The 26,619-nt window shown below is 42.7% G+C and overlaps 2 protein-coding genes across 5 annotated transcripts; both read right to left on the bottom strand.

Moving 5' to 3' along the window:
• Positions 1-236: 236 nt before the first annotated feature.
• LOC118390187 (zinc finger FYVE domain-containing protein 9-like) lies at positions 237-12,369 on the bottom strand. 3 transcript variants are annotated; one of them, XM_052527290.1, is made up of 16 exons: positions 12,208-12,369; positions 9,968-10,833; positions 9,736-9,835; positions 7,350-7,561; positions 6,777-6,909; positions 6,355-6,477; positions 6,017-6,172; positions 5,584-5,808; positions 5,265-5,347; positions 4,985-5,089; positions 4,576-4,726; positions 4,028-4,108; positions 3,507-3,669; positions 1,975-2,080; positions 1,665-1,844; positions 237-1,385 (listed from the first exon to the last, which is right to left on the bottom strand). In XM_052527290.1, exons 1-16 carry the CDS (start codon positions 12,269-12,271, stop codon positions 1,224-1,226), a joined length of 2,910 nt encoding a protein of 969 aa, XP_052383250.1. In that variant the 5' UTR covers positions 12,272-12,369; the 3' UTR covers positions 237-1,223. The 3 variants fall into 3 exon arrangements, with proteins under 3 accessions (XP_052383250.1, XP_052383251.1, XP_052383255.1); XM_052527291.1 differs by lacking the exons at positions 237-1,385; positions 1,665-1,844 and having other exon boundaries at positions 2,058-3,188; XM_052527295.1 differs by lacking the exons at positions 237-1,385; positions 1,665-1,844; positions 1,975-2,080 and having other exon boundaries at positions 3,666-3,850.
• A 480-nt stretch (positions 12,370-12,849) lies between these two features.
• Positions 12,850-18,646, bottom strand: LOC118387357 (transcription factor BTF3 homolog 4-like). 2 transcript variants are annotated; one of them, XM_035775645.2, is made up of 6 exons: positions 18,527-18,646; positions 17,778-17,839; positions 16,577-16,690; positions 14,951-15,152; positions 13,331-13,390; positions 12,850-13,225 (listed from the first exon to the last, which is right to left on the bottom strand). In XM_035775645.2, exons 2-6 carry the CDS (start codon positions 17,829-17,831, stop codon positions 13,179-13,181), a joined length of 477 nt encoding a protein of 158 aa, XP_035631538.1. In that variant the 5' UTR covers positions 17,832-17,839; positions 18,527-18,646; the 3' UTR covers positions 12,850-13,178. The 2 variants fall into 2 exon arrangements, with proteins under 2 accessions (XP_035631538.1, XP_035631531.1); XM_035775638.2 differs by lacking the exon at positions 18,527-18,646 and adding an exon at positions 18,423-18,447.
• Between the last annotated feature and the right edge of the window lie 7,973 nt (positions 18,647-26,619).

Raw genomic sequence — 26,619 nt, 5'->3', positions numbered from 1 at the left:
CACACAATGTATATAGACTCCCCTTTTTTTTCCTACTGTGTTATTGACTTGTTAATTGTTTACTCTGTGTTGTCTGTTCACACTGCTATGCTTTATCTTGGCCAGGTCGCAGTTGCAAATGAGAACTTGTTCTCAACTAGCCTACCTGGTTAAATTAAGGTGAAATAAAAAAAATACTTTTTTTTTTAACACTGGTTACTTTAATTATGTTGACATACTGTTTTACCCATTTCATATGTATACTGTATTCTAGTCAAGGCTCATCTTATTTAACTACTGCTGTACACACTAATTCTATTCATATACTGTCTATACACACCATCATATACATATATATTTATATTCCGGACTGACATTGCCTGTTCTGATATTGTTTTGTATTGTTCTGGATTACAGCACTGTCAAAGCATAAGAGAGACATAAGCATTTCTCTGCACCTGAGACAACATCTGAAGAATAGGTGTACGCAACCAATAAAGATCTGATTTGGTTCAAAAAATCAAAACCTTGTATGATTTCCTTGTGTTAATATCATGTTTAATTCATCCTGGGTTGAGAGTAATGCATTTCAGGGGCAATCAAGAGGAATTCAAATACATTCAAATATGAAAACATTCTTAAACATTCATTCATTCGGTATGCATCAAACGGCTAGCTACAGATCTACTGATATATTTCTTTTGAAGTCATTCTCTTTTTCCCATTGCTTTTTAAGGTCAGGGGCTGAATCCAGTCCCCAGTTTAAAGGCATTCTCAAAATATGGGCATTTCTATTGAAAATATACAGACGTACTGGTCTCAAGCCACGAAATGAAGCAGATTACTATACCCTGATCTCATGGCCACTTTCGGGTTTCATATGTGTGCTTTGGTGTTATTCCACAGTAACACTGGTGACACTGGTACAAAGCCTGACAGTGGGAAAAACAACATGAGGGTGGCATTTCTTTCTGCTGCTGAGTTAGAGGCCAAGGCAGGGTGACCTATGGAACAGCTTTGGTGAGTCAGACCACTTACCACCCAGCCACCTCTTGCCACAGGCTGGCTGAGACATATAGAGCCTGGAGGTGAGCTTTTATGTCCATTAAATGAGCGTACTCCTTCAACCAACGCTGTTTTGAAGCTCGTTCGAACTCACAGCAGCACAAATGGAGAGCCAGGAGAGAGGATGGTGAGTGGACGGCGCGATGTGGAGATGAGCGTGTGCACTTTGACCCCCTCCCCTAAGAGATGTTTTCCAGGATGTAGAAGATGAGCTCTATGACTACGGGTCCCTCGCTCCTCTTGCGCCCCCTGCTGTGGATGATGGGCGTCAGCACGGTGTCCAGGGTGCTGAGGTACGGGGCTGGGAGTGGCAGGCCATTGCTGCCTGCCACAAACCCCACCTGGAACATGAAGCAGCGATGTTAACCCGCCACACATCGATAGCTTTCACTGCCAGCTTTGGCAACATCACGAAGGCCTACATCCCGCCACTGTTTACATGACTAATAACTTCATGTTAAAAAAAGGTGGTCCCCAACTCCCATCTTAGGCATTCAAGAGTTACTACAACTACTAAAGTAAGATGACACGCAATTTGAAAGATTCCGCTCCCAGAAAGTTGTATTTCTTAACATCTAAATGGTTCAAGTCCAGTATGTTCATTCAATGGGCACCCTCACCTGTTGGGAGTCCAGTGTGACACGCAGCCCCAGCTTGGCCATGCCATCTTCCTTCAGCAGCTTGAGGTGTGGGCACAGTGCCAGGCAGAATGCCCGGGCCAGTCGCTCTGTCAGCCGGCTGTGTTCTGTATGGTGGTCGCCCTGGCTCTTAGGACGATCCCCTCTCTGTACAAAGAACACCTGGGAGACACACAAGAGACTCACAAAGACATAGGCCTGCACTTAGGGGAATACAGTACGGAGGCAAATGGCTTTGAGTAAGAGTACCGCGAGAGCCAAGAGTAGCGATGAAAAGTTGGGACGAGCGTACCTCTGTCCAGCGGATGACCTTTCCATTGGACTTGTATTCGGACTTTTGGAACATCTTCACACTATTGACGGACTCCATGGACTTCCCATCAATGGGGCTGATAACACTGCAAGATACACATGCATGCACGCACGCACACAGCCATACAAAGAAGGCAAGCGACGATAAAGGGTATTCTACGGCGATGGACAAGAGATGGATGAAGCGACAAGGGGGTGGGGTTAGTGAGAGAGGTTTAAGCAAGATATAAAACGCCAACGTTCTTTACGTTACCTTGGAAATAATTGACGACGCAGCGTTGGGGACACTCGTTGAGACTTAAGTGATCATGCCCGAAAGCCGGTGTCTGGAGGATATATTGGCACGTCGAGGGCGTGCCAATACAGTGCATTCGAAAAATATTCAGACCTCTTGACTTTTTCCACATGTTGTTACATTACAGCCTTATTCTATAATGGATTTAATAGTTTTTTTCCCAGTCATCAATCTACACATATTACCTCATAATGACAAAGCAAAAACAGGTTTTTCAAACTTTTTGCAAATGTATTAAAAATAAAAAACTGAAATATTACATTTATATAAGTATTCAGACTCTTTACTTAGTACTTTGTAAAAGCACCTTTGGCAGAGATTACAGCGTCGAGTCTTCTTGGGATGACGCTACAAGCTTGGCACACCTACATTTAGGAAGTTTCTCCCATTCTTCTCTGCAGATCCTCTCAAGCTCTGTCAGGTTGGATGGAGAGTGTCGTTGCACAGCTATTCTCAGGTCTCTCCAGAGATGTTCAATCAGGTTCTATTCCAGGCTCTGGCTAGATCAGTCAAGGACATTCAGAGACTTGTCCCGAAGCCACTCCTGCGTGGTCTTAGCTATGTGCTTAGGGTCGTTGTCCTGTTTGAAGGTGAACCTTCGCATCAGACTGAGGTCCTGAATGCTCTGGAGCAGGTTTTCATCAAGGAGTTCAATCTTGGTTCCATCAGACCAGAGAATTTTATTTTTCATGGTCTGAGAGTCCTTCAGGTGCCTTTTGGCAAACTCTAAGTGGGCTGTCATGTGATTTTTATTGAGGAGTGGCTTCCGTTTGGCCACTCTACCATAAAAGGCTGATTGGTGGAGTGCTGCAGAGATGGTTGTCCTTCTGAAAGGTTCTCCCATCTACACAGAGGAACTCTGGAGCTCTGTCAGAGTGACCATCAGGTTCTCGTTGGACCTGCATTTACAATGTATCCATGTTCAGTTTGTGTGGTGGCTGGTTTAGTGTTCTGTAACTTTGTAGCAAGTACGGTCTGCATGTGTAGGTGCTTATTGAGTCATGACCGCACGGAGTTCTGATATCTATTCCAACGTCCAAATATATCTTTTCCCACCGGCCCGTCATCTGGTTTTAATGTCTATTCTAGAATGCCCTTTTAGCCAATCAGAAACAAGCACCCAACAACGCTGTAGAATAAATGTAGGATAACGATAGGCAAAAAAAAAAAAAAAAATGATGGGACACTGATCAGAAGTTTAATGACCTAACACTCACCCCTTATTCAAAGTGCATTCTTTATCCAGCCATTGGACCTGGACATGCTCCTGGCTGTCTGACTGGTCAATCGACCCACAGGTGATGGTGTAGTCTTTCATCTCCCGTAGCGACCGGCGAAGCTCCACCATGGTCTCCACGGTGATCTGCACCATCAGCCCATCTGGAGAGGGGGACAGCAAAAGCAAAAAAAAACACACACGCACACGCACACACACACACACACACACACACACACACACACACACACACACACACACACACACACACACACAGAGAGAGAGAGAGACACCAACAAGGACACACACACACTCACATGCACATACATACAGCCACACACACAACTTTGAGTGCACATGGACACACACATACAGACAAACATTGACAGACTAAATAAGGAAATCTTATTTAGGATAAGTTAGTAGTAAAGCAATCATAATATGACTTTCTGTGTTTTAGTTAAATACGACTAGTAAGGCAACTTTCCAGTTTTAAGCGAAGATACACAAGTGTGATCCTACCTTCCACGATGCTGGATTTGGCAAGATATCCCGATGCTGCTTTCAGAGCTCCACTGAACACAAAAAAGCAGGAACCGGTGACTGAAACAAAACACAGCCCCATATATAACCACCTGACTTGTAGATAGAAACATCTATATATTACAGTTGGACTAACCAAAACTAATGACAGAGGTAAGCTTTCTACAGCAAGTAACTTTCTCAGGATGGTTCACCCTCTCACGTGACACGACACTGCCCTCCAGTGGTGAAAATTAGTGACAGCAAAGGCACGGTTTTTGCAAGTGAGCATATAAAAACATGACAAATCACGCATACGATTTCCCCCTAGGCTGCCAAAAGCCAGATTACTTGGCAGTAAATATTACCTCTCTGTACTGTAATCTCTCTCTCTCCCTCCCTCTCCCTCTTCCTGATGGTAGGTGATGTGCTGCTTGCCCTTTGTGTAGCATTCCCCCTCTACTGGTATTTCTCTTTGTTTACAGGACAGGCAGTCTGCAGTCTCCCATAGTCCCCATCACCGTCTGTTGATTCCAGGGGCTTCTCACCTTTGCGAGGCTGATTGTGGATGCTGATGGCCTGAGTCTGGTACTGGCCATCGTCCCCCTGAACACAGATGAGGTGGGAGTCTGCCGCCACGTTGAAGCATGCCCCCATGGCCAGCACATGCTCATTGGACTTATTCAAAGCCCTCATCAGCTGAGAGAGAGAGAGAGAGAGAGAGAGAGAGAGAGAGAGAGAGAGAGAGAGAGAGAGAGAGAGAGAGAGAGAGAGAGAGAGAGAGAGAGAGAGAGAGAGAGAGAGAGAGGGAGAAAGAGAGGGAGAATGTATTGATGTCAACCCTTGATCTATTGATGAAAGAGTTGTTTATAAAGGAGTGTTTTTATCATTTACAAAGTATTTATAGCAGCTTCTTGGTCACAGTTAACCAAGTGTTGTTTCATGGTTTAGCTGTACCTCCTCATAGCCATTGGTGGGGATTTTAATGCAGGTCCTCTGAGCCTCCAGATCTACAGTGAGTCCAGGCACCACTGGCAGAGTGTACCGGTAATTCCTGAAGTCCTGGGAAGCAATGAGGGAAAAAATTTGTGATTCATTAGGCACCAAATGGAAACAACTGACTGAAACAGGCAGGGACTATCTGAATTTGTCCAGTAAGAATCGTTTTGGTACGGTGTGCCCCAATGAATACCACCTTGGTGATTGCTGTTATTGTCATGTGAGGCAAGCTACTTACTACTAGCAGCCTCATGATGGTGTGGCCAGTTTCCCCAAAAAGAGCCTTTCTGAAGCGCACACTGTACAGAGGACAGGGGTAAACTGGAAAGGAAGGGAGAGGAATGCCTTAATGGGGATGACACTGGGTGGATGTGGCAGTGAAACCCATACAAAGAAGAGAAAAGCTGCGTCGCCAAAGCAACACATGTAACAGATACCACAACCCGACAGCTATCCTGCCTTCATGTGGGTATTGCTTGCATGCACATGCACGCCCACACACACACTCTCTCTCTACCCAGCTACATCTCTCTCCCGCTTCCAGAGCCCTGACTCACATCTGTACTCAGCCCCCAGTCTGAGCATGAGGCGCAGGGGGAAGGCCTTGGCCCAGGGTACTTCAGCCCGGTGGACGAGTAGGCCAAAGAGGAAGGGCTGGTTGGGCATAGGCAGGCCCTGCAGGGACTGGAGAGTGGAGCGTACCCAGAGGAACCCTGCATGCTCCTCACTGCTCAGGAAACTACTGGAGAACTGGGAGAGACCCAGGTGGCTTAGCACCTTGCCTGGTGGATGGAGGGAAAGAGATGGAAGGAGAGAGAGTGAGATGGGGGGGGAGGAGACAGAGGGAGGGAGATAATGAGAGATATATAGAGAGAGGGACTAGCACACCATTAAACAGACTTGGAAGTCTTTTCAAGACCTGCTTCAGAGCTTTGTCCAGTGCTGGTCAACGGTAGCTAGGTTGCCAGACCACGTCAGCACCAGTCTCACCTGTGAGGGCGTCCCTGTAGAGCTGTATGAAGTGGCTGAAGATGTCCTTGGGGAAGCTCTTCTCCTCAGGCAGACACTGCAGAAGCACCACCACCTCCACCTGGCCTACCGCATGCATGCCCTTGGACGTCACACACCAGCACTTCCTGTTTACATCTGGGGAGAGCCAATGAGAGGCAGTGCTTCAATGTGAGGTCACTGCTGGTGACACGGTCTGACACTCTTATAAAATATACATGTGACTTGAGTCAATGGTGAGCTAGGAATACATGTAAACAGTGTATACACTCTGTCAGTGACTGAAAAAAGGTTGAAGGTTGATAGGAAAGGTCACATACAGTTGACCAGCTTGACCATGGCCAGTAGGTTGGCGTTGAGGACAAAGACCAGGGAGTTGGGCCTGCCGCTCTCCAGCTCCTGGATGAGGACCATCTCAGAGGGCCTCTCCTCGACTGTGTAGTCTGGGCGAGACAGAGGAAACTGTGAGCTAGACACCCGTAGACGCAAATACCGCCTTTAAAAACAGCCATAGTTTAACCTCTGTGTCTAAATAAGATGTGTAAGCTGGCCACTAGTGTTTACATCCTATTAAATTGCCCAACACGAAGACATAACGCCTGATAACGAACCAGAGTAACACCTCTAACGCTGTCTACCTAACTGTACGACAGTCCCAGTACAGTAAGCCAGGGGTTTCCCCAAACGTGGCTTTGCAGTAAGCTAGCCGTTAGCATCTCCAGAGATAGCAGCCTGGTCGTACCTCCTTTGACTCCGGTGGAGGTGAGGATGGGAGGGAGGCCCTCCAGTGGGATGAGGTTGGCAGAGCTGCTGATGTGGCTGCTGACCAAGGCTGCCGTACCCCAGCCACAGGGCCCACACGCCTCCTGCAGAGGCTATATGGAGAAGGGAGAAGAAGGATTGAGGAGGCGAACACTTGATTAAGGCAGAAATTGGTCCACTCTGACACACACACGGCGCCGGGTGAGCAGTTTAGGGGTTAAGTGCCTTGCTCAAGGGCCTAACGGCAGGTGAAAGCATCGAGGACAGTCCCAGACAGATTTTCCCACCAGACATAGGATTCCAACCAGAAACCGGAAGCCTCTCGGCTACCTACTGCCCCTAGGTGGAGGGAGGAGGGGAAGGAGGACTAGGAGGGAGATAGTGAGGCAGAAAGATAGTCAAAAAGAGAGAGCTTGTGGAATACTGTGGGGTTATGGATATCAAAGATACCAACAGAAAGCATGTTACCACATCCTTAGAACCTTTATTATATTTGAATTGTATAAATTGCAGCAAATCAGTCCGGTCTGATAAGTATTTTTTTTATACATACATTGAGCAGGGGCATCTCCTGTGCTATTGGGGCCCTCCTGCTGGTCTGTGGTGAGCCAGTGGCGCTTCTGATTGTAGCAGCTATACTTCTCCTCAATAACAGCGGTGAAAAGGTGGGGCCTCTGATTGGAGTACAAGGTGCAGAGTCTGATTTCTCATTGGATAGGATCTCATCGGCAAACCACACCTTCCTCCTCCCCCTTGGAGGGGTTCCTAAAGAACAACAAACATGAGAGATAGTCAATAATATAGACGGGAACAAATGTCTACATATTGCACCAATTAACTTTATAAGACATTTATTGCCTCAATCACTTTTTGACAGCATCCCTTTTGATTGAAAAAAAAAAAACGTTCCATACACGTTCGCCTATGGTAGAAGTGGTCAGAAAGTGACTTTTTGGACAATGAATGCCAAACATTCAGGAGATAACGGTGCTCAAAGTTGACCCGTCTTGCATACCCCACCATGAGACATCCATGTCTTCATCACTGGAAAAGATTAACGGTTGAGTTTGATCAATTTACCAGCTTACAGACAGTGTTGTCAAACAACGTTTTTTTGAATTCTCGTCATTTTTTAACCCTTAACATCAATTATAGAACAACGTGTAAACTCATATTTGCATATGTGGTAGCTTAGAACCTACTTAACATCATTCGAGGTTTTTGTGTCGTGCCCACCATCGGTTGAGACACAACATGCTCTTGAATACAGGGTGGGTGTCATTTCAATCATAGAAATATAACTCATAGAATGGACCTATCCCTTCAGAAGACTGTAATTTAGCTGGTACACCACAAAAATTGGTGTACCATTGATCATCCTTGAGACGTTTCTACAACTTGATTGGAGTCCACCTGTGGTAAATTCAATTGATTGGACATGATTTGGAAAGGAACACACCTGCCTATATAAAGTCCCACAGTTGACAGTGCATGTCAGGGCAAACACCAAGCCATGGGGTCGAAGGAATTGTCCATAGAGATCCGAAACCACTCCTCAATAAAAGGCACATAACAGCCTGCTTAGAGTTAGCCAAAAGGCAACTAAAGGACTCTCAAACCATGAGAAACAAGATTCTCTGGTCTGATGAAACAAAGATTGAACTCATTGGCCTGAATGCCAAGCTTCACGTCTGGAGGAAACCTGGCACCATCCCTACGATGAAGCTGGCAGAATTGTGCAGTGGGGATGTTTTTCAGAGGCAGGGACTGGGAAACTAGTCAGGATCGAGGGAAAGATGAATGGAGCAAAGTACAGAGAGATCATTGATGAAAACCTGCTCCAGAGCTCTCAGGACCTCAGACTGGGGCGAAGGTTCACCTTCCATTAGGACAATGACCCTAAGCACACAGTCAAGACAACGCAGGAGTGGCTTCTGGACAAGTCTCTGAATGTCCTTGAGTGGCCCAGCCAGAGCCCAGACTTGAACACGATCGAACACCTCTAGAGAGACCAGATAATAGGTTTGAAGCGACACTCCCTATCCAACCTGACAGAGCTTTAGAGGAACTGCAGAGAACAATGGGAGAAACTCCGCCAAATACAGGTGTGCCAAGCTTATAGCATCACACCCAAGAAGACTCAATGCTGTAATCGCTGCCAAAGTTGTTTCAACAAGTACAAGTTGTTTCAACAAGTACCGCATAAAGGGTCTGAATACTAATGTAAATGTGATATTTCTGTTTTTTCTAAAATGTCTAAAAACAATTTTTGCTTTGTCATTATGGGGAAATATATGTAGATTGATGAAGGGGGAAAAAAAACAATTTAATCAATTTTAGAATAAGGCTGTAATGTAACAAAATGTGGAAAAAGTCAAGAGGTCTGAATACTTCCAAATGCACTGTAATTTCAAACAACAGATATTCCCATTCAAGTCAACATTCTCTGGTGTTTGTGGTACCATTTGAAAGTAGAAATCTGTATTTTATTCCCATTTTAGTGCATTCATCAGCCAAAACATGACATCTACCCTGTATTCAGGAACATGTTGTGTCTCAACTGATAGCGGGAACAAGACAAAAACCTCCGACAATGTAAAATAGGGTATAAGCAACAACATATGCAAATATGAAAAACATCTGGGTTTAGTTTTTATTGTAGGTCATTTACATTAAAGGTTAAAAAGGCACATATTATTATTTCTTTTTTATTCCCAGAAATTATGAAATAGTTTGACAACCCTGTTTGTAAGCTTTTAAATTATATCAATCTCATGTTTTGGCATTCGACTCCAAATCACTTTATGAGCACTTCTACAATGGGCAAATATGTATGGAAGGTTTTGTTTAAATCAAAAGGGTTCCTGTCAAAAAGTGATTGAATTTAAATGGATTTACCCTGTAGTGTCATGGTAACAGTGTTGTCATGTGATACTCACGTTTCACTAGAGTTGAGTGACAGGAGACACAGACACGCCCCTCCTTCCCATCCAGGTGTGTTAGTCGAAACTTCAGACCGGAGCACACTGAACAGAATACCTGTAGCACAGACACACGATCACAAATGGTCAGCCTAATTTCTCAGGGATAACATCCAATCCCTTCTTACTTTAAATACAACCTACACACACACACACACACACACGCAAAATAGTGGTGCAAGACCCTCACCTTGCCACAGGCGCGACAGTGGTGCCTTCTCTTGGTGAAGGTGAACCTGACTTCACACATCATACAGACCAGCGCCTGGGCGTCAGGGACCCACACGGGGGCCACCTCCCCGAGAATAGTGCCTCGCTCCCTGGACAGAATGCCCGCGGGGCCGGCCTGTAGCTCATTGTCTGGATCCACCAATGGAGACATAGGGGAAGGTGTGCAGTCCCCCACAGCTCCCTCTTCACTATCTGCTTGAACTCCGTTGGCGTTGGTCTCATCATTAGCTAGTCCGTTGGCTTTGGTCTGGCTTTGAAGCCCCAGTCTAGGCTCTTGGACTTGGGCATCATGGCCGCCTCCATAGGGCTCCTCCACAGGGGGACCAGACGGGTCGTCAATGTAAGGGCCTAGGGCATCTGAGCCACTGGGGGGGTCCTGCAGCTCAAGTCCACTCTCCTCCAGCTCCTTTTCCTCAACCACAGAGTCCTCCTTGGAGGAGGATGGCTGGGGCTTGTTCTTCACTTCCTCTTCCACCTCCACCTCCACCTCTGGCCCAGCAGCTTTGGAGGGGCTGAGCATTAGGGGGGTAGAAGCCTCCCCAAAATTCCTCTCTCCCCATGTTGAAAGAGTGGTCACAGTGCAGTTTCCCTCCTCCAGCTGTCTCATCAGTCTCTGAGCGGGGGTCTCCAGTTGGGAAACAGGAGCCACCCCTGGGCTCAGGACCCCCTCTGAATGGACTTTGGGTTTTGCAGGGGAATCTGATCCGATGTGTCCACAGCCCAGCTGTCCTGGCTTTGTGACATCCCCATCTTTGAGCATCAGCAGACAGGGTCTGTGGAGCCAGTGGTGCTTAGCATCCATCAGAGACGGAGCATCTGATTCATCTGTTCATACAAAGACGCGGGAACAGATCAAAACTATGTAAAGGTATATGTGACATGAACCTGACGCAGACATTTTACTTCACTAAGAGAACAAACAGGCATATTAACGAAGAATGTGACATTTAGTCCACAAGAGCACCTAAGCACTCACTCACGCCCATGATCCCATGATGGGACAGTCTGTGTTCCTAGGTGGTAATGGGTCCAATAAATGGGAGGCCATTTATCTCATTGCTTTGGATAAGTTAAATCGTCCACCGAGGCAAACATATGTGCACTGTCATCCTTGAGAGAGCTAGGATACGTCCCAAATGGTAGCCTTTTCCCTATGAAGTGCACTACTTTTGGCAGCCTATTCCCTTTGTAGTGCACTACAGGCCCATAGTGGTCTGGTCAAAAGTAATGCTCTATATAGGAAATAGGGTGCCATTTCAAAGGGAGACAGGTCCAGAGAGCCAGGTAAAGCTGACTCATTCTCTGGGGAATAGGGCTGTAGTGACACACCAGCATTAAAAAAATACAGGCTTCAGTGGCAAATCTGGATGTTAGATTATGTACATTACTATTATTATTATAAAAGTTACATTATTAATAAAGGTGCATACAATTAGTTTGGAATTTTCGAGAATTGAGGGATAATGTCAATAACACAAATAAAGATATTTATACATTTCATTCTATATATTTTTTTAAATATTATACTCCGCTTTCGACTGAAATAAGACAAAATGTTACGACTGTGAGGAGGAAAAATTCATAATTCAGATTTGGGGTTGCATTATGCTGTGATTGAGCCTTGGTTGGTTATTGCCTATTGCACAATTTCAGATAGGCCTACCCTTTAGCGTTGGTGAATTCTTGTCGGGGTAAAACTGCATTGCAGCTTTACCCCCCCCACCCCACCCCCCGTTATTGCACCCCAACCATTCATGCTGACGATCACAGATTACTGGTAAATATATAATCTTTATTACGGCGCATATAAACTACAATAGGGCTCAACCAGTACAGCTGACTGAGCGTTTGCTTCGCGGGACGGTGACGCATCCAGCACACGTGCAACAGTTTAAATCCCCTCAACCAGTGAACACGGCAATGCGACATTTGCTCCCCATCCCGATTCATTAATCGTTGCAGGTTAATATCGCAGCATTATTCCCTTTATCGCGTTATTTCCATATAATTCAAGTCGTAGTTTCCCATTAATTCATATAGGCTGAAGGAATATTCTCGTGTGCTTCTGCCCTTCTATGAATGTGTCGCACGCGGCAAGACGCATGATTGCACAGATCAGCTACAATTTCCCCTACGATAGCGCCAGATGATGTAGTTCTATCTCTAGGATTTTATTTTGGAATAGAATTACAAACGTACCTTCTGTCAATGAACCCAATAGGCTTTCATTCTCATCGTCCCGGGCACTGAAGAACTTCAACATATTGCAACATTAGTGGCGAAGAAGACAAGAAAAGCAGTCCTGCTCACTAGCAGAGGGACGATTTCCCTCCCACTATTCCCCTCTCTCCTTCAGCGTCCCCCACCCCCCTCTCTCTCTCTCACTGCAGGTCTTAAGTAAACTCAAGGATGTCCTTAAATGTCCTTTTCTACACTGTATTAGAATATATGTTTACTTAATGAGATCATTCCATTACAGAAAATATACTCTTATTTCTAGCCAAAAATGTGTCTACTGCACATATGGCATTGCATTTTCATTTCTTTATGTGGTTTAAGTGTTATGACTTGGGTATTATGACCTGTGTAAATGAAACCACAGAAAACATATGGATCTAAAAAAATACCACAAAAGTCTTTACGACCAACTTTGATATCATCCATGTCAGTGTAATATCACATTGGATGTCATCATCGCTGCAAGGCAGATTGAAATTAAATCGTGACTGAATAGTTATGCATCTTGACACAATGATGGCCAGGGTGGCAGCTGTTGTGACAATTCTTCAAAAAAGAAAATATCCCCTTTCAACAGACAGAAAGACCACAGCACTATGTAGAAAATGTTAATCACCTTTATTTTGTTTCGTAAAAACAAAATGATTATTAAGACTAGCTTTAATTAAAACGACCACCGCAATCCTGTTCCGAGACTAACAATGTGGTGAAAAGTACTGAACCGTTGACCAATGTGTTGAGAGTTTAAGTGAGCAAGCAAGTCTGATAAGGACTGCATCCTTGGGACATTTCAAAATACACAAGTCTCTGGTTGACGGGATAGTGTTTGAAATGATAGGTCTTCGTAGCTAGAAGTTAAAACATCAGAGAAGTCGCCTTAGTTTCTTAAATGCAGTTCCAATCCTTGTATGGGGTCTCAAGGGGAAGATCAATCAGTTTGCCTCATTCTTTGATGCTTCGTCAAAATTCTCCACCAGGTCTGAAGAGAAGAGAAAAACAAAAGGATGGTTTTACAGGTTGAAATTATGTCATGTTTCCTCTGAAGTGTCTGAAATACTTCCCTTGCAAATGGAATCATCCTTACCTGGGACATCGTCGTCTTCTTCTTCAATATCTTCTGCTTTAGGGGTTTTGCTGTCAAGCACTGCAATACATTTAAAAAATACAGAAGTTTACATATACCTTAGCCAAATTTTTCATTTTTTCACAATTCCTGGAATTTAATCTTAGTAAACATTCCCTGTCTTAGGTTAGCTAGGATCACTTTATTTTAAGAATGTGAAATGTCAGAATAATAGTAGAGAATGATTTATTTAAGCTTTTATTTCTTTTATCACATTCCCAGTGTGTCAGAAGTTCACATATACTCAATTAGTATTTGGTAGCATTGCCTTTAAATTGTTTATCTTGGGTCAAATGTTTCTGGTAGCCTTCCACAAGCTTCCCGCAATAAGTTGGGTGAATTTTGGCCTATTCCTCCTGACAGAGCTGGTGTAACTGAGTCAGGTTTGTAGGCCTCCTTGCTCACACATGCATTTTCAGTTCTGCCCACAAATTCTCTATAGGATTGAGGTCAGGACTTTGTGATTGCCACTCCAAAACCTTGTCTTTGTTGTCCTTGAGCAATTTTGCCACAACTTTGGAAGTATGCTTGGGGTCATTGTCCATTTGGAAGACCCATTTGCGACCAAGCTTTAACTTCCTGACTGATGTCTTGAGATGTTGCTTCAAAATATCCACATACATTTCATTCCTCATGATACCATGTATTTTGTGAAGTGCACCAGTCCCTCCTGCAGCAAAGCACCCCCACAACATGCTGCCACCCCCCATGCTTCACAGTTGGGATGGTGTTCTTCGGCATGCAAGCCTCCCCCTTTTCCCTCCAAACATAATGGTAATTTGTTTCATCAGACCAGAAGACATTTCTCCAAAAAGTACACTCTTGGTCCCCATGTGCAGTTGCAAACCGTAGTCTAGCTTTTTAATGGCGGTTTTAGAGCAGTGACTTCTTCCTTGTTGAGCGGCCTTTCAGGTTATGTCGATATAGGACTCGTTTTACTGTGGGTATAGATAATTTTTCCTGAGGTCTTCGCTGATTTCTTTTGATTTTCTCATGATGTCAAGCAAAGAGGCACTGAGTTTGAAGGTAGGCCTTGAAATACATCCACAAGTACACCTCCAATTGATCCAAATGATGTCTATTAGCCTAACAGAAGCTTCTAAAGTCATGACATCATGTTCTGGAATTTCAAAAGCTGTTTAAAGGCACAGTCAACTTAGTGTATGTAAACTTCTGACCCACTGGATTTGTGACAGTGAATTATAAATGAAATAATCTGTCTGTAAACAATTGTTGGGAAAATTACTTGTGTCATGCACCAAGTAGATGTCCCAACTGACTTGCCAAAACCATAGTCTGTTAACAAGAAATTTGTGGAGGGGTTGAAAAGTGATATTTAATGACTCCAACCTAAGTGTATGTAAACTTCCGACTTCAATTGTATATATAGTAAGCATCAAGACACTCCTCAGGTCTCAAAATAATCCCCAGTGCACACCGTAACAGAATTTCCTTTTGCAAAAAAAATCGAGAGCTTCTATTTGACACATTTTGCTTGGTCCCTCCCCGTTTTGTCCCAGTTGGTTCCTTGTGAATATACCCCAGCCCTAACCTAATGATTTTACATGAGGGCCAACCCACCTTGTCGAGGGAACTGCTCTGCTAGTTTGCGCAGGCTGGTGAGGCTGTCGGCGCCCAGCTGGCTGAGGATGCCCGGCAGCATCTCCGTGAGCTGCTTGGTCTCGGCATGGCCGGTGATAGCGAAAGTGTTGGCAGACAGAGATGCCTGCACTTTGGGGTTGTTGAAGTGGATCACTGAGCCATCATCCTTGATCATGTTTACCTGGTGACAGTAAGAGGGGAGGGGGTTGCTCACTTAAAAACACTATACCGCATAATGTCAAAGTGGAACTGTGTTTTTAGAAACAGTTTACAACTGTATTAAAAATGAAAAGCTGAAATGTCTTGAGTCAATAAGTATTCAACCTCAGTTATAGCAAGCCTAAATAAGTTAAGGAGTAACGATTTGCTTAACAAGTCACATAAATTGCATGGACTCACTGTGTGCAATAAAAAGGTTAAACATGATTTCTGAATGACTCATCTCTGTACCCCACACATACAGATAATTGTACGGTGCCTCAGTCAAGCAGTGAGTTTCAAACAGATTCAACCACAAAGACATTGACTATCCCTTTGAGCATGGTGAAGTTCTTTGTATCAATACACCCAGTCACGACAAAGATACAGGCGTCCTTCCTAACTCAGTTGACGGTAAGGAAGAAAGGCGTTCAGGGATTTCACTATGAGGCTAATTAATGGTGACTTTAAAACAGTTACAGAGTTTAGTGGCTGTGATAGGGGAGAACTGAGGATGGATAAAACATCGTAGTCACTCCACAGTACTAACCTAATTGACAGAGTGAAAAGAAAGCCTGTACAGATTATTTTTATTTTTTTATATTCCAAAACATGCATCCTGTTTGCAACAAGGTACTAAAGTAATACTTAAAAGAATATGGCAAAGCAAGTCACTTTTTATCCTGAATATAAACTATTCCAATACATTACCGAGTACCACTCTCCATATAGTGGTGGCTGCATCATGTGATGGGTATGATCGTTCAGGACGAAAACCCCCACAAAAAAAAACAGAATAGAGCTAAGCACAGGCAAAATCCTAGAGGGAAAACCTGGTTCAGTCTGCTTTCCACCAGACACCGTTCAACAGGACAATAACCTAAATCACAAGGCCAAATCTATACTGTAGTTGCTTACCAAGAAGACAGTGAATGTTCATGAGTGGCCAAGTTATAGTTGATTTAACTCTACATGAAAATGTATGGCAAGACCTGAAAATGGTTGTCTAGCAATGATCAACAACCAATCTGACAGAGCTTGAAGAATTTTGAAAATAATAGTACGCAAATGTTACTCAATCCAGGAGTGGAAAGCTCTTAGACTTACAGCAAAAGGTGCTTCTACAAAGTATTGAGTCAGGGGTGTGAATACTTATGTATAGGATTTTTTTTTTTTAATTTTCAATATATTTCCAACAGCATGGTTTTCACTTCGTCGTTATGGGCCATTTTGTGTAGATGGGTGATTGACCTAATTGAATCCATATTGAATTCAGGTTGTAACAAAAAAAAGTGTGGAATAAGGGGTATGAATACTTTCTGAAGGCACTGTATAAGGGAGGCATGAAACAAAATACAACATTTAAGAACTTAAGATGACAAAATGTATAATGGTAGCTGTGTTTACCTCCTCAATACCAGCAATGTTGTTGACAGCTAATTTCTTTAACGAACTCTGAAGTTTTTTGTCATCGGCTGTTGCCGTCCTGTGTACGACCTTCTTCTTCCTACGTGCAGAGCCCTGAAAACAACACAGGGAGATGTAAGAATGTACATCAATAGAGGTTAAATAAAGCAGTGGTGTGCCCAGTGCTCTACCAACCTATCAGGAGTATCGGAAACCATACGGCTGATGATCAAAAATAAAACATTTGCAAATATATAACATAGGAGTTATATATATATATATATATATATATATATATATATATATATATATATATATATATATATATATTTTTCACTTTAAACATGTCACCTTAAATGACTAAAATAATGTGCCATTTTAAACAACTTTTAGTCTATATTGTAATTTGATTTAAAAACTTGATATAGGTCTAACTCATCAAGATTGACTTGATCTAATACACATTTCAGAGGCACGTTCAACAGGACACAATGTTTTTGGAATGTTCAGACAGACACGTTAATGTATAACATGCCTCCAACATGTAGAAAAAGGATGTGAAACTTTGATGGGGGTGGGGGATGGGACAAAACCAAAAAAAAAACACCCCATGAGGGGCCAGGGTGGCTCACGTGTCCATGTACCCACATCCATACCCACACATGCAGACAGAGCCGGCCCTAGCCTTTTGGGGGCCCTAAGCGAAATTGAGTGGCCACCTTGGGCTAATTGAGTGACTGACAAGAGAAAGACTGCTGATGCATAACCAAACTTCGAATTTGAACCCAAGAGTAGTTGAGACCATGACAGAATTGTGCAGCACACCCCATAATCACAACGTTTTTCAACTTTTCATACAAAATAGTAGTTTCTATTGAAATAGAGTCAGCAAAATTACGTTGCACAAGCAGCACCACAAATATTGCGAAGAGCATGATGCAAGACTTCACTCTCAAACAGTATATGCACATGTGCACGGGCTCTCTTCAAACTTCTATAGGTAGGCATGGAACAAACAGTGGATAAGTTTAGCCTTGCGCTCCAATGCACTTCGTTGTTGCGGCAATTGACCCACTATGTTGTTTACTTAGCGCATCTACGTCATATCACTGACTACCTTTAAACATGGCACACCATTCTGTCCTGCTGAACGCACCCTATGTACTTCCTGTTTAATCTCTAAACAGGGAAATGAGCTTACCTTTCCTCCTATCCGGACCTGGGCTTGAAGTTTTGCTAATTTTTCTTGGTTCATATTTCTACCTGGAAAAATGACAGATGAGTAGAAGTTCAACTAAAACATGTAAACAAGCAACTGAACTGTTTTCAAGTGGAGGCATATGGGTTGTTATCTTGTCAATCATCTACACTAGTATCAGAACAATTTGCTCCAGATGACCAGTTTCATCCATAATTTGACTGGAAGCATTATGGATTGCGTCAACATACATTTGCTGCCAATCCAACTAGCCGAGAAACGCTCAGAGAATGGAGTTCAGCATTCCTCACTTAACTAGCTGCTAGCTAAGATAGCCAGCTAACAACTGTACACGCTAGAGAACCTCAATATGCGAGCTAGTTAACCACATTTGTCAAGAGGGCGTTGTTACTAGCTATCGAACTTTAACTACCCACGGAGAACAGTGAAACAAAGAACATAGCTACAATTTCAATAACGAGCCTAATCCACATGCGACATCTTTCACAAAAGGGATGGTGTATGTTGAAGACGCAAACAAATATCCAGATATAGCCAGGCTAACCAGACAGACTAGCACGCTAACTCGAGCCAGTTAACAAAAATGAAAACAGTGGATTTGCTGGGTATCATATGAAGTGTCATTGCCTCTTTTCATCTAAGGTACATCAATCCCAGTCAAATATCAAACACACGCGTAATTGTTTACCATAAAACCACTCTAAAATGGACGTAAAAACAATATACCAGACCTGATCCACAAATATCAGAGGAAACATGCGGCAACGAAAGATAAGAGGATATGACGAAGATCTTCTTCTATGGTATATTGGCGATCGCACAATGTAATGTGCATTCCGCCACCTACTGTGCGGGATGGAAACAGGGTTCCCAAAAATGTAACAAAATACAAAAATAAACGACTAAAATAAACTGAACTAAATCACAAAAAAAACCTACACCGGTTCCAATTTTCTACACTAGTGTTGTCCATTCATAACATTCATCTTCACAAACTTTGCCCGACGCGCTGCTTGATTCGAACTCATCATCCAATCCGCGGTCTTCGACTGACCCATTTCTTATTCAATTCAATTCAATTCAAGGGCTTTATTGGCATGGGAAACATGTGTTAACATTGCCAAAGCAAGTGAGGTAGACAACATACAAAGTGAATATATAAAGTGAAAAACAACAAAAATTAACAGTAAACATTACACATACAGAAGTTTCAAAACAGTAAAGACATTACAAATGTCATATTATATATATATATACAATGTACAAATAGTTAAAGGACACAAGATAAAATGAATAAGCATAAATATGGGTTGTATTTACAATGGTGTTTGTTCTTCACTGGTTGCCCTTTTCTCGTGGCAACAGGTCACAAATATTGCTGCTGTGATGGCACACTGTGGAATTTCACCCAAAAGATATGGGAGTTTTTCAAAATTGGATTTGTTTTCGAATTCTTTGTGGATCTGTGTAATCTGGGGGAAATATGTCTCTCTAATATGGTCATACATTGGGCAGGAGGTTAGGAAGTGCAGCTCAGTTGCCACCTTATTCTTCGAGTGGTTTTCCAGCCGCCTGGACGCTTTGTTGCGTATTGGCATTGAGTTTCTAAACCCAGAAGCGCAACATTCGAAGACTTCCGGGAAACAGCTTGCGAAAATAGACCAAATATCCAAGCCGGTGTTTGAGGAGTACAACCTAGGTTCGAGCAAACGGCCTAAGTAGTTGAACATGTTATTACTCCAACCTTGTGAAAGTGACAAACTGACACGTTTTCGTTTTCCTCAAAAATAACTTTATATTGAAGGAGTGCTTGCACATTCGCAGTTCGGGGCGAGACGACCGTTAGAGCTGATGACGTGTGGCCACGCAATAGCTTATCTAGCCAATGGCTGCATTCCAAACACTGAAAAGACACACCCTCTCGCTTCAAATTATGTGGACACTTCCAGTGCTGCAAATTTAGCAATTTTGTTGCTAGATTCAGCAACTTTTCAGACTACCTGGCAACTTTTTTTTTCAAACAGCACCTAGCAACAAATTGAGATACTTTTAAAACGTTTTTGGAAATTTTAGCAACTTTTGAAAAGTGACTCAAATGCTAAAATGCACGCATTTTCCCTCTAAATTACCAAAAAATGATTTTGTCTGTCACACACTCAGTCACAACACACGTGCCTGGCTGCAAAAGTGCATTGTGAGTGATGTCAGCAGCAGGCGCTCAGCTCGTTCACAGCAGCAGCAGGCCAGCAGCAATTTCAGTAAATTGCAAATCATTGTTGGCAGACTGCAGCAGCAGTAGTACGGGTTCGACGAGCCAAACCCAATGAATATAGTTGGTCATGAATGTTTGATCTTGAACAGAACTTACAACATCAATCAACATGTCTCAATCACAATTGTACAGCCAGAAGTACAGAAAAGAGTGGGAGTCTGTACCTGAACAAATGTCAAATCATATTTTTTGCCGAGATGGCCAGTCAATTTGAGTAGCGTTATTGTGTATTCTACGTAAATGACACAGTTTTTATGTTATCACACAATGACATCACAACGTCATTCAGCAACAAATCAACCTGCCTCTAGCAACATACCCTGAAAATTAGTTGGCAACACTGGACACTTCTGATGATGTGTCTTGACGTCTGAGGAGTTTATGCTTGCGGGGCAGAAATTCCTTCATCCCGCGACGATTGTGTTATCAGCCATCAGAATATTTATATGCGCTACAGTCAATTATGATTGCATGTCTACTTATATTAACTATATAATGATTAATATATGCCTACTGTATGATAGCTAGCAAATTAACTAACTAGCGTTAGCCTGCCTAGCTGGAAGTTCTGAAGAAAGAAAATGTTTTATTTCTACAATTTCCAAAAGATAACCAAACAAAAACATCAACACTTTTACAGGATGTGTTTGTGCATTAGTAGCACAGTTTCTAACTTATTTACATTCCTTTGAACTTATGTATGTTGACTCCATATTGACGTTGAGGTTTAAAGGTTTGGCAGACTTTCCTTTAAGGACCCGAAGTGAACGTAAATTGTACACTCGCAAACTCCATTAAAAACGAGGGCTGAGGGCTTACGTTGCAAATTTCCCTTGCTTGTCTAATCATTTGAACCGACGGCTGCGGGGATTCCCCCAAGGGCTGAGGGTTTAGGGCCAAGGGCTGTCAATTTTGAGTTTGGAATGCAGCCAATGTCTCCAAGACATTGCCTACAAGTGTGATTGGGGATTTCTATTGGAAAAGCAGTTTTAGCCTATATTTATACATTTTTTGGAGTTATTGCTGTCTTTCACAGTTTGAAAAGTGCATTTCACATATGTTCACATATGTCCCATATGTCCCATATGTCCTACCATATGGGAGTGATATACAGGGGAACCTGTCAGAAGAAAAATAACTTTTTGAAAAGCTTTGTGTGTTAAAACACAATCAAACAGAACTATTCTAACAAGTCTCTATAAATCACTTCCTCATAACGGCAAATTCATTTGAACTTAATTTTTATTACCTGTCAACATAGTCTAGGCCTACTTCCAAAACACTTCAAATTCACAGTTTGAACATAAAAGGCAATTTGTAGAAAAATGTATATAATTTAGTTTATACTAAAGGGATCATTGAACTTGTAGCCTATATTGTTTTTCAAGTAGGAAAGAGCAGTACAAAGTTTCAACAATACAATGAATGTGTTTTAATTTCCATACGTTTTTCACCAATGCCGATCTTTGGCATGTATATTGCTGGCGTGATGGTTAACACAACATCTGCACATTTTATTTTTTACTCAAGAACACATAATGAATTTGTTAATCACAAATCTCAAACCACTTTGAGCCTTGGGATCGGAAAACACTTCCAGGCCATGTTTCAACACAGATGAGGCATTTACAGACAAGTTATACTGCAGTGACTTGATATATGTTACACTTCACCGATGTGACATTCATTGGATACCTTTGCGCATTCCGTTTCAGCGGTATACATAGTCCATATATATACGTAATGTGATGTCAACACGGTTTAAGTAAACACTGTTACGTTAAATTAAATCCTTTTAAAACCACTGAAAGGATAGAGGTGATCTACTCATCATCAGATGAGCTAAACTGACTGCGTTGTAAGTGGTAAGCTGGCTGAGCACCCATGGTGAGAGAATCCCTTCTAAAAATGTCTTAATACAGAAAATGTGTTGTACAAAAAGTTGTCTTAAGATAGCTAGATGGGACATCCACATAACACAGGCATAGGAGGATTATTTAAGATACTGTTTGAAGTGGTAGGGTTTCAGATGTTTTCAAAAGATGGGCAGGGACTCTTCTGTCCTAGCTTCAGGAAGAAGCTGGTTCCACCATTGGGTTGCCAGGACAGAGGAAGTGTTGGACTGGCCTGAGAGGGAGCTGCCCTCCCGTAGGGGCGGGTAGGGCCAATAGACTCGAGGTAGCAGAACGGAGTACTCTCAATTAGAACAGACAGACACATGAATTTCAAATGTGTCAAAAACACATTTTTCATCAGTCCACAGTACCGCAGCAGGTCAAAGAGATAGGCCAACCATCTGCAAGACACAACAGCAACCTCAATGGCTTGGCCAGCCAGAAAAGTCTCTTAAGAATTCAAAACCCATATTTTCACATGGTAACAATGGCATAGCTGCCATATTGGGATTCCAGAAGACTGTGAAACAGAACTATTAGCTTCAACGGAGGAACACCCGCTGAGTTGATGTTTCAGATTGCCTGGCACTCTCTCACTGACTGATAGCGAGCTTGAGCTTGAAACAATCAATTGGCCTTGTCATTCTGCACAGGCTCTAAGGGCTCTGGGGACCTCGAGAGTAGCAGATGTCTATAGTTCTGAGCACCTGCATCTATCATAATACTGCTGAAAATCACAGTGAAGACTCAAGAAAACAACCAGCTGGTGCGGATTGCAGAGTTCATCCTTTCAAGGTCAGGTGGTGCTGTACAGTAATAGGTTAGCTAGAAACAACAGTCAATGAGGCTAACTCAGAGGTCCATATTCGTCCAGGCATTAATTGTGTGTCAATGATAAGCAACATGCCTGTTGCTAGGTTCTGTGTGCCTCATGAATGTGCAATACACTGTGTGCACAATTATTAGGCAAATTGAATTCCTCAGTATTCATTTTATTGTTGAACAAACACATCGCTCTTAGTCAATCCAAAATGTTATTGAACCTCTAACCTGAATGTTTAACAAAGGAAATCTAAGTTGTTTTTAAGTGGGCACAATTATTAGGTAACTATTAGTGTGCAGAATTATTAGGAAACTAAATAACAAAAATAATTTCTCCCAACTCACTTGATTATTCCCAATTTTTAGAGTAAGTGTAACAAATAATTAAGAAAAAAATGACAATTAAATAACATTTTTGGCCTTTCAAAAATATTACGTAACCAATATAGCCACCCATCTTTTCAATAACTGCCATGAGCCTTCCGTCCATGGAACCTGTCAGTTTCTTGATCTGTTCACAATCAACTTTCGCTGAAGCAGCAACCACAGCTTCCTAAATGCTGTTCAAAGAGTTGTATTGTCTTCCGTCACTGTAAATCTCATGTTTGAGAAGGGCCCACAAGTTCTCAATAGGATTTAAGTCAGGTGAGGAAGTGGGCCAGGTCATTATTCGGCAATCTTTGAGGCCCTTGCTGGCTAGCCAAGCAGTGGAGTACTTGGATCCATGTGATGGAGCATTGTCCTGCATATAGATCACAGCCTTCTTGAATGCTGAGGACTTCTTCCTGTACCACGGCTTGAAAGAATATTCCAGAAACTGGCAGTAGGTTTGGGAGTTAAGTTTCAGTACATCTTCAACCTGAAAAGGTCCAACTACCTCATCTTTAATGATAGCACCCCATACCAGTACCCCTCCTCCACCTTGCTAGCGCCTGACTCAAAGTGGTGCTCTGTGTCCATTACTGATCCAGCCACAGTTCCATCCATCTGGTCCATCAAGAGTCACTCTCATTTCATCTGTCCATAAAACCTTTGAAAAATCTGTGTTCAGGTATTTCTTTGCCCAATCTTGACGCTTCAACTTGTGAATCTTATTCAGTGGTGGTGGTGTTTCAGCCTTTTTGACCTTGGCCATGTCTCTGAGCACTTGACACCTTGTACTTATGGACACTCCAGGTAGGTTGCAGTTCTGGAACATGGTGGCACTGGAGGATAATGGGTTCCTGGTAGCTTGACGTTTAATTCTTCTCAGTTCTGGAATCTGGTGGCACTGGAGGATAATGGGTTCCTGGTAGCTTGATGTTTAATTCTTCTCAGTTCTGGAATCTGGTGGCACTGGAGGATAATGGGATCCTGGTAGCTTGATGTTTAATTCTTCTCTGTTCTGGAATATGGTGGCACTGGAGGATAATGGGTTCCTGGTAGCTTGAGATTTAATTCTTCTCAGTTCTGGAATATGGTGGCACTGGAGGATAATGGGTTCCTGGTAGCTTGACGTTTAATTCTCCTCAAGTCTTTTGCAGTTAATTTGCACCTTTTCTTCTCTATGCGTTTTTTTGGCGCCCCAGTTGACTATTCGCAACAAAACATTTTATTGTCCGGTGGTCACGTCTCAATAGTTTAGCTATTTCAAGAGTGTTGCATCCGTCTGAAAGGCATTTTACAATTTTTGACTTTTCAGTGTCAGTTAAACCTCTTTTTTGGCCCATTTTACTTGAGGTAATAAAGCTGCCTAATAATTATGCACACCTTGATGTAAGGTGTTATTCACTTTCACCACACCCTCCCCCATTACACAAATACATATCACCTAAATGATTCAATCCAATAAGTTTATATGGTTTGGAGTTGGAAAATGTGCATAGAAATAATGAGAAGATCAGAATACTCACTTGCCTAATAATTGTGCACGCAGTGTACTTGCTATGCTCATCCAAAAACCAAACTTGTCTGGTTCCTTAGCTTTAACACCTATACATCAATGTGCTGCTGCTGCAACCTCCAAACCACCCTTCACCCAGGACCAAGGCTCTCTCTGATCAGATGCCCCATCAAGGAGTTCAGGTGATGGGCTTGATCATGGTGTTCGGTAGGACTCCAATGTCTCCACAAGGCAGAAGCAGTCTGGCTTACTGCTGATGGAGGTGCTGCTGATCTTACCAGAGCCCTTCAGTGTGCTGCATTTCCAGTGGTGGAGGATGTGAGAGTGGGCGTTGGTGCCCTAGCAGCTGTGTCCACCAGGAAAAGCTTCTAGATGATGGCCTTCTTCAGAAGGATGTAGACCCAGGGGTCCTAGGATCTGGTTCCAGGTGGCCATAGCAGGGATGCGGGTGCTCATTATGATGACAATGACCTACGGTGGTAAATATAGGACATTATGTGAGACAGAATGTAAGTCTAATAAAGTGTTTCTCAACTCCAGTCCTCAAATACCCCAACAGCACACATTGTTTTGTAGCCCCGGACAAGCACATCTGTTCCAACATTTTAACAAATCATCAAGTCCTAAATGAGTTGAACCAGGTGTTTGTCTGGGGCTACAACAAAAATGTGTGCGGTTGTGGGTAGTCGAGTACTGCAGTTGGGAAACACTCAGTGGCAACCCGTCATTCAGGGCAGGATGGACTGAGCCCCATAAAAATGTGTGTGTGGGGGAGGGGGGCTTGCCTGTTTTGCATGCTATTTTGGCATTGATTCATGTCACATATCAGTTTGCAAACAATGTGAAAAAATATATATATATTTGATTGAGTTAATAAAGCTGCATACAAACACGGTCTCTTTTTTGTTTTCTTGAGTAAGGCAGCTCCAAAATGCAGGTGTTTCAGCCGAGCTCGGTGTTTTCTGTGGTGGTGGGGCAAGCCAGCAGAAAATAGGAGCATTGCGCCGTGATTGGCTCAGTGCTCTGTCACTCATGGGGACCTTACGCAATCGCCAAGCTTAAGTCCTTAGAAAGGGTGGACATCCAAAATTTCATCCCTTTGGGTCCCGCCATAGAGTTATATTACAAGTTCCTTTCCAAGAAGGCTCAAGGTCATTGGCCACTGAAATTACGTCAAATCACATTATATGTACAGTAGCTTTGATTGGACTGATCATGTCAACATCTTACTTTCACAATTTTAGCTAGCAGTCATCTTGAATCAAGTCTACTGGCAAATCCTTTTTAATCCTTGTCATATGAAGAGAAAGAATGAGGAGAAAATTTTTTTTAAAACGTATTGCTGCTCATCGGCCATTGGACATAAACGTTACACAACAATTTGGAGATCACAAATTCAACAATGAGTGGTTTGTAAGGAATCGGTGACAGTGGCTAACTGCAAGCATTGCAACTGGGAAGTCGGGAATAAACAGCTCAAACTGGGAAAATATGTTTTGAATGGTCATTCATTGATAACAAAATTTTGACTATTTTCACCAATGTGGTATTGTAAACACATCGTTCCTGGCCGGTGTGTGCTTGTTACTAACTTTTTTTGTACAGATTTGACAGTGCTACAAATAGTAGTGGTTGCGCTTGGCTTGCACGTTCAAATTCAGCACACACAACACTCTATAATAGAATTGTGATATTTTGACGTGTCAAATTAAAAGCTTATTCAACGCCTCAAATAGTGTTATATGACATGTATCTTTTTTGACACACACAGACCCAAATGGCGTTCAATGTGCCTTACCCTAATAATTTGATCTATTTTCACCTCTTAATTGCATATACTGTTCTAACTTGGTGGTGCACATGTAGCCTATTACCTGTTTTAGAGAAATGTAATCATCGAATATTGTAAGAGCTTTCAATGTCTGCTTATATGCCCCCTTTATTTATCATATT

The sequence above is a fragment of the Oncorhynchus keta genome, chromosome 1 (genome assembly GCF_023373465.1).
Source record: "Oncorhynchus keta strain PuntledgeMale-10-30-2019 chromosome 1, Oket_V2, whole genome shotgun sequence".
Lineage (NCBI taxonomy): Eukaryota > Metazoa > Chordata > Actinopteri > Salmoniformes > Salmonidae > Oncorhynchus > Oncorhynchus keta.
Note: the sequence above shows the minus strand (reverse complement) of the source record. Positions and strands in the feature narration are given on the sequence as shown.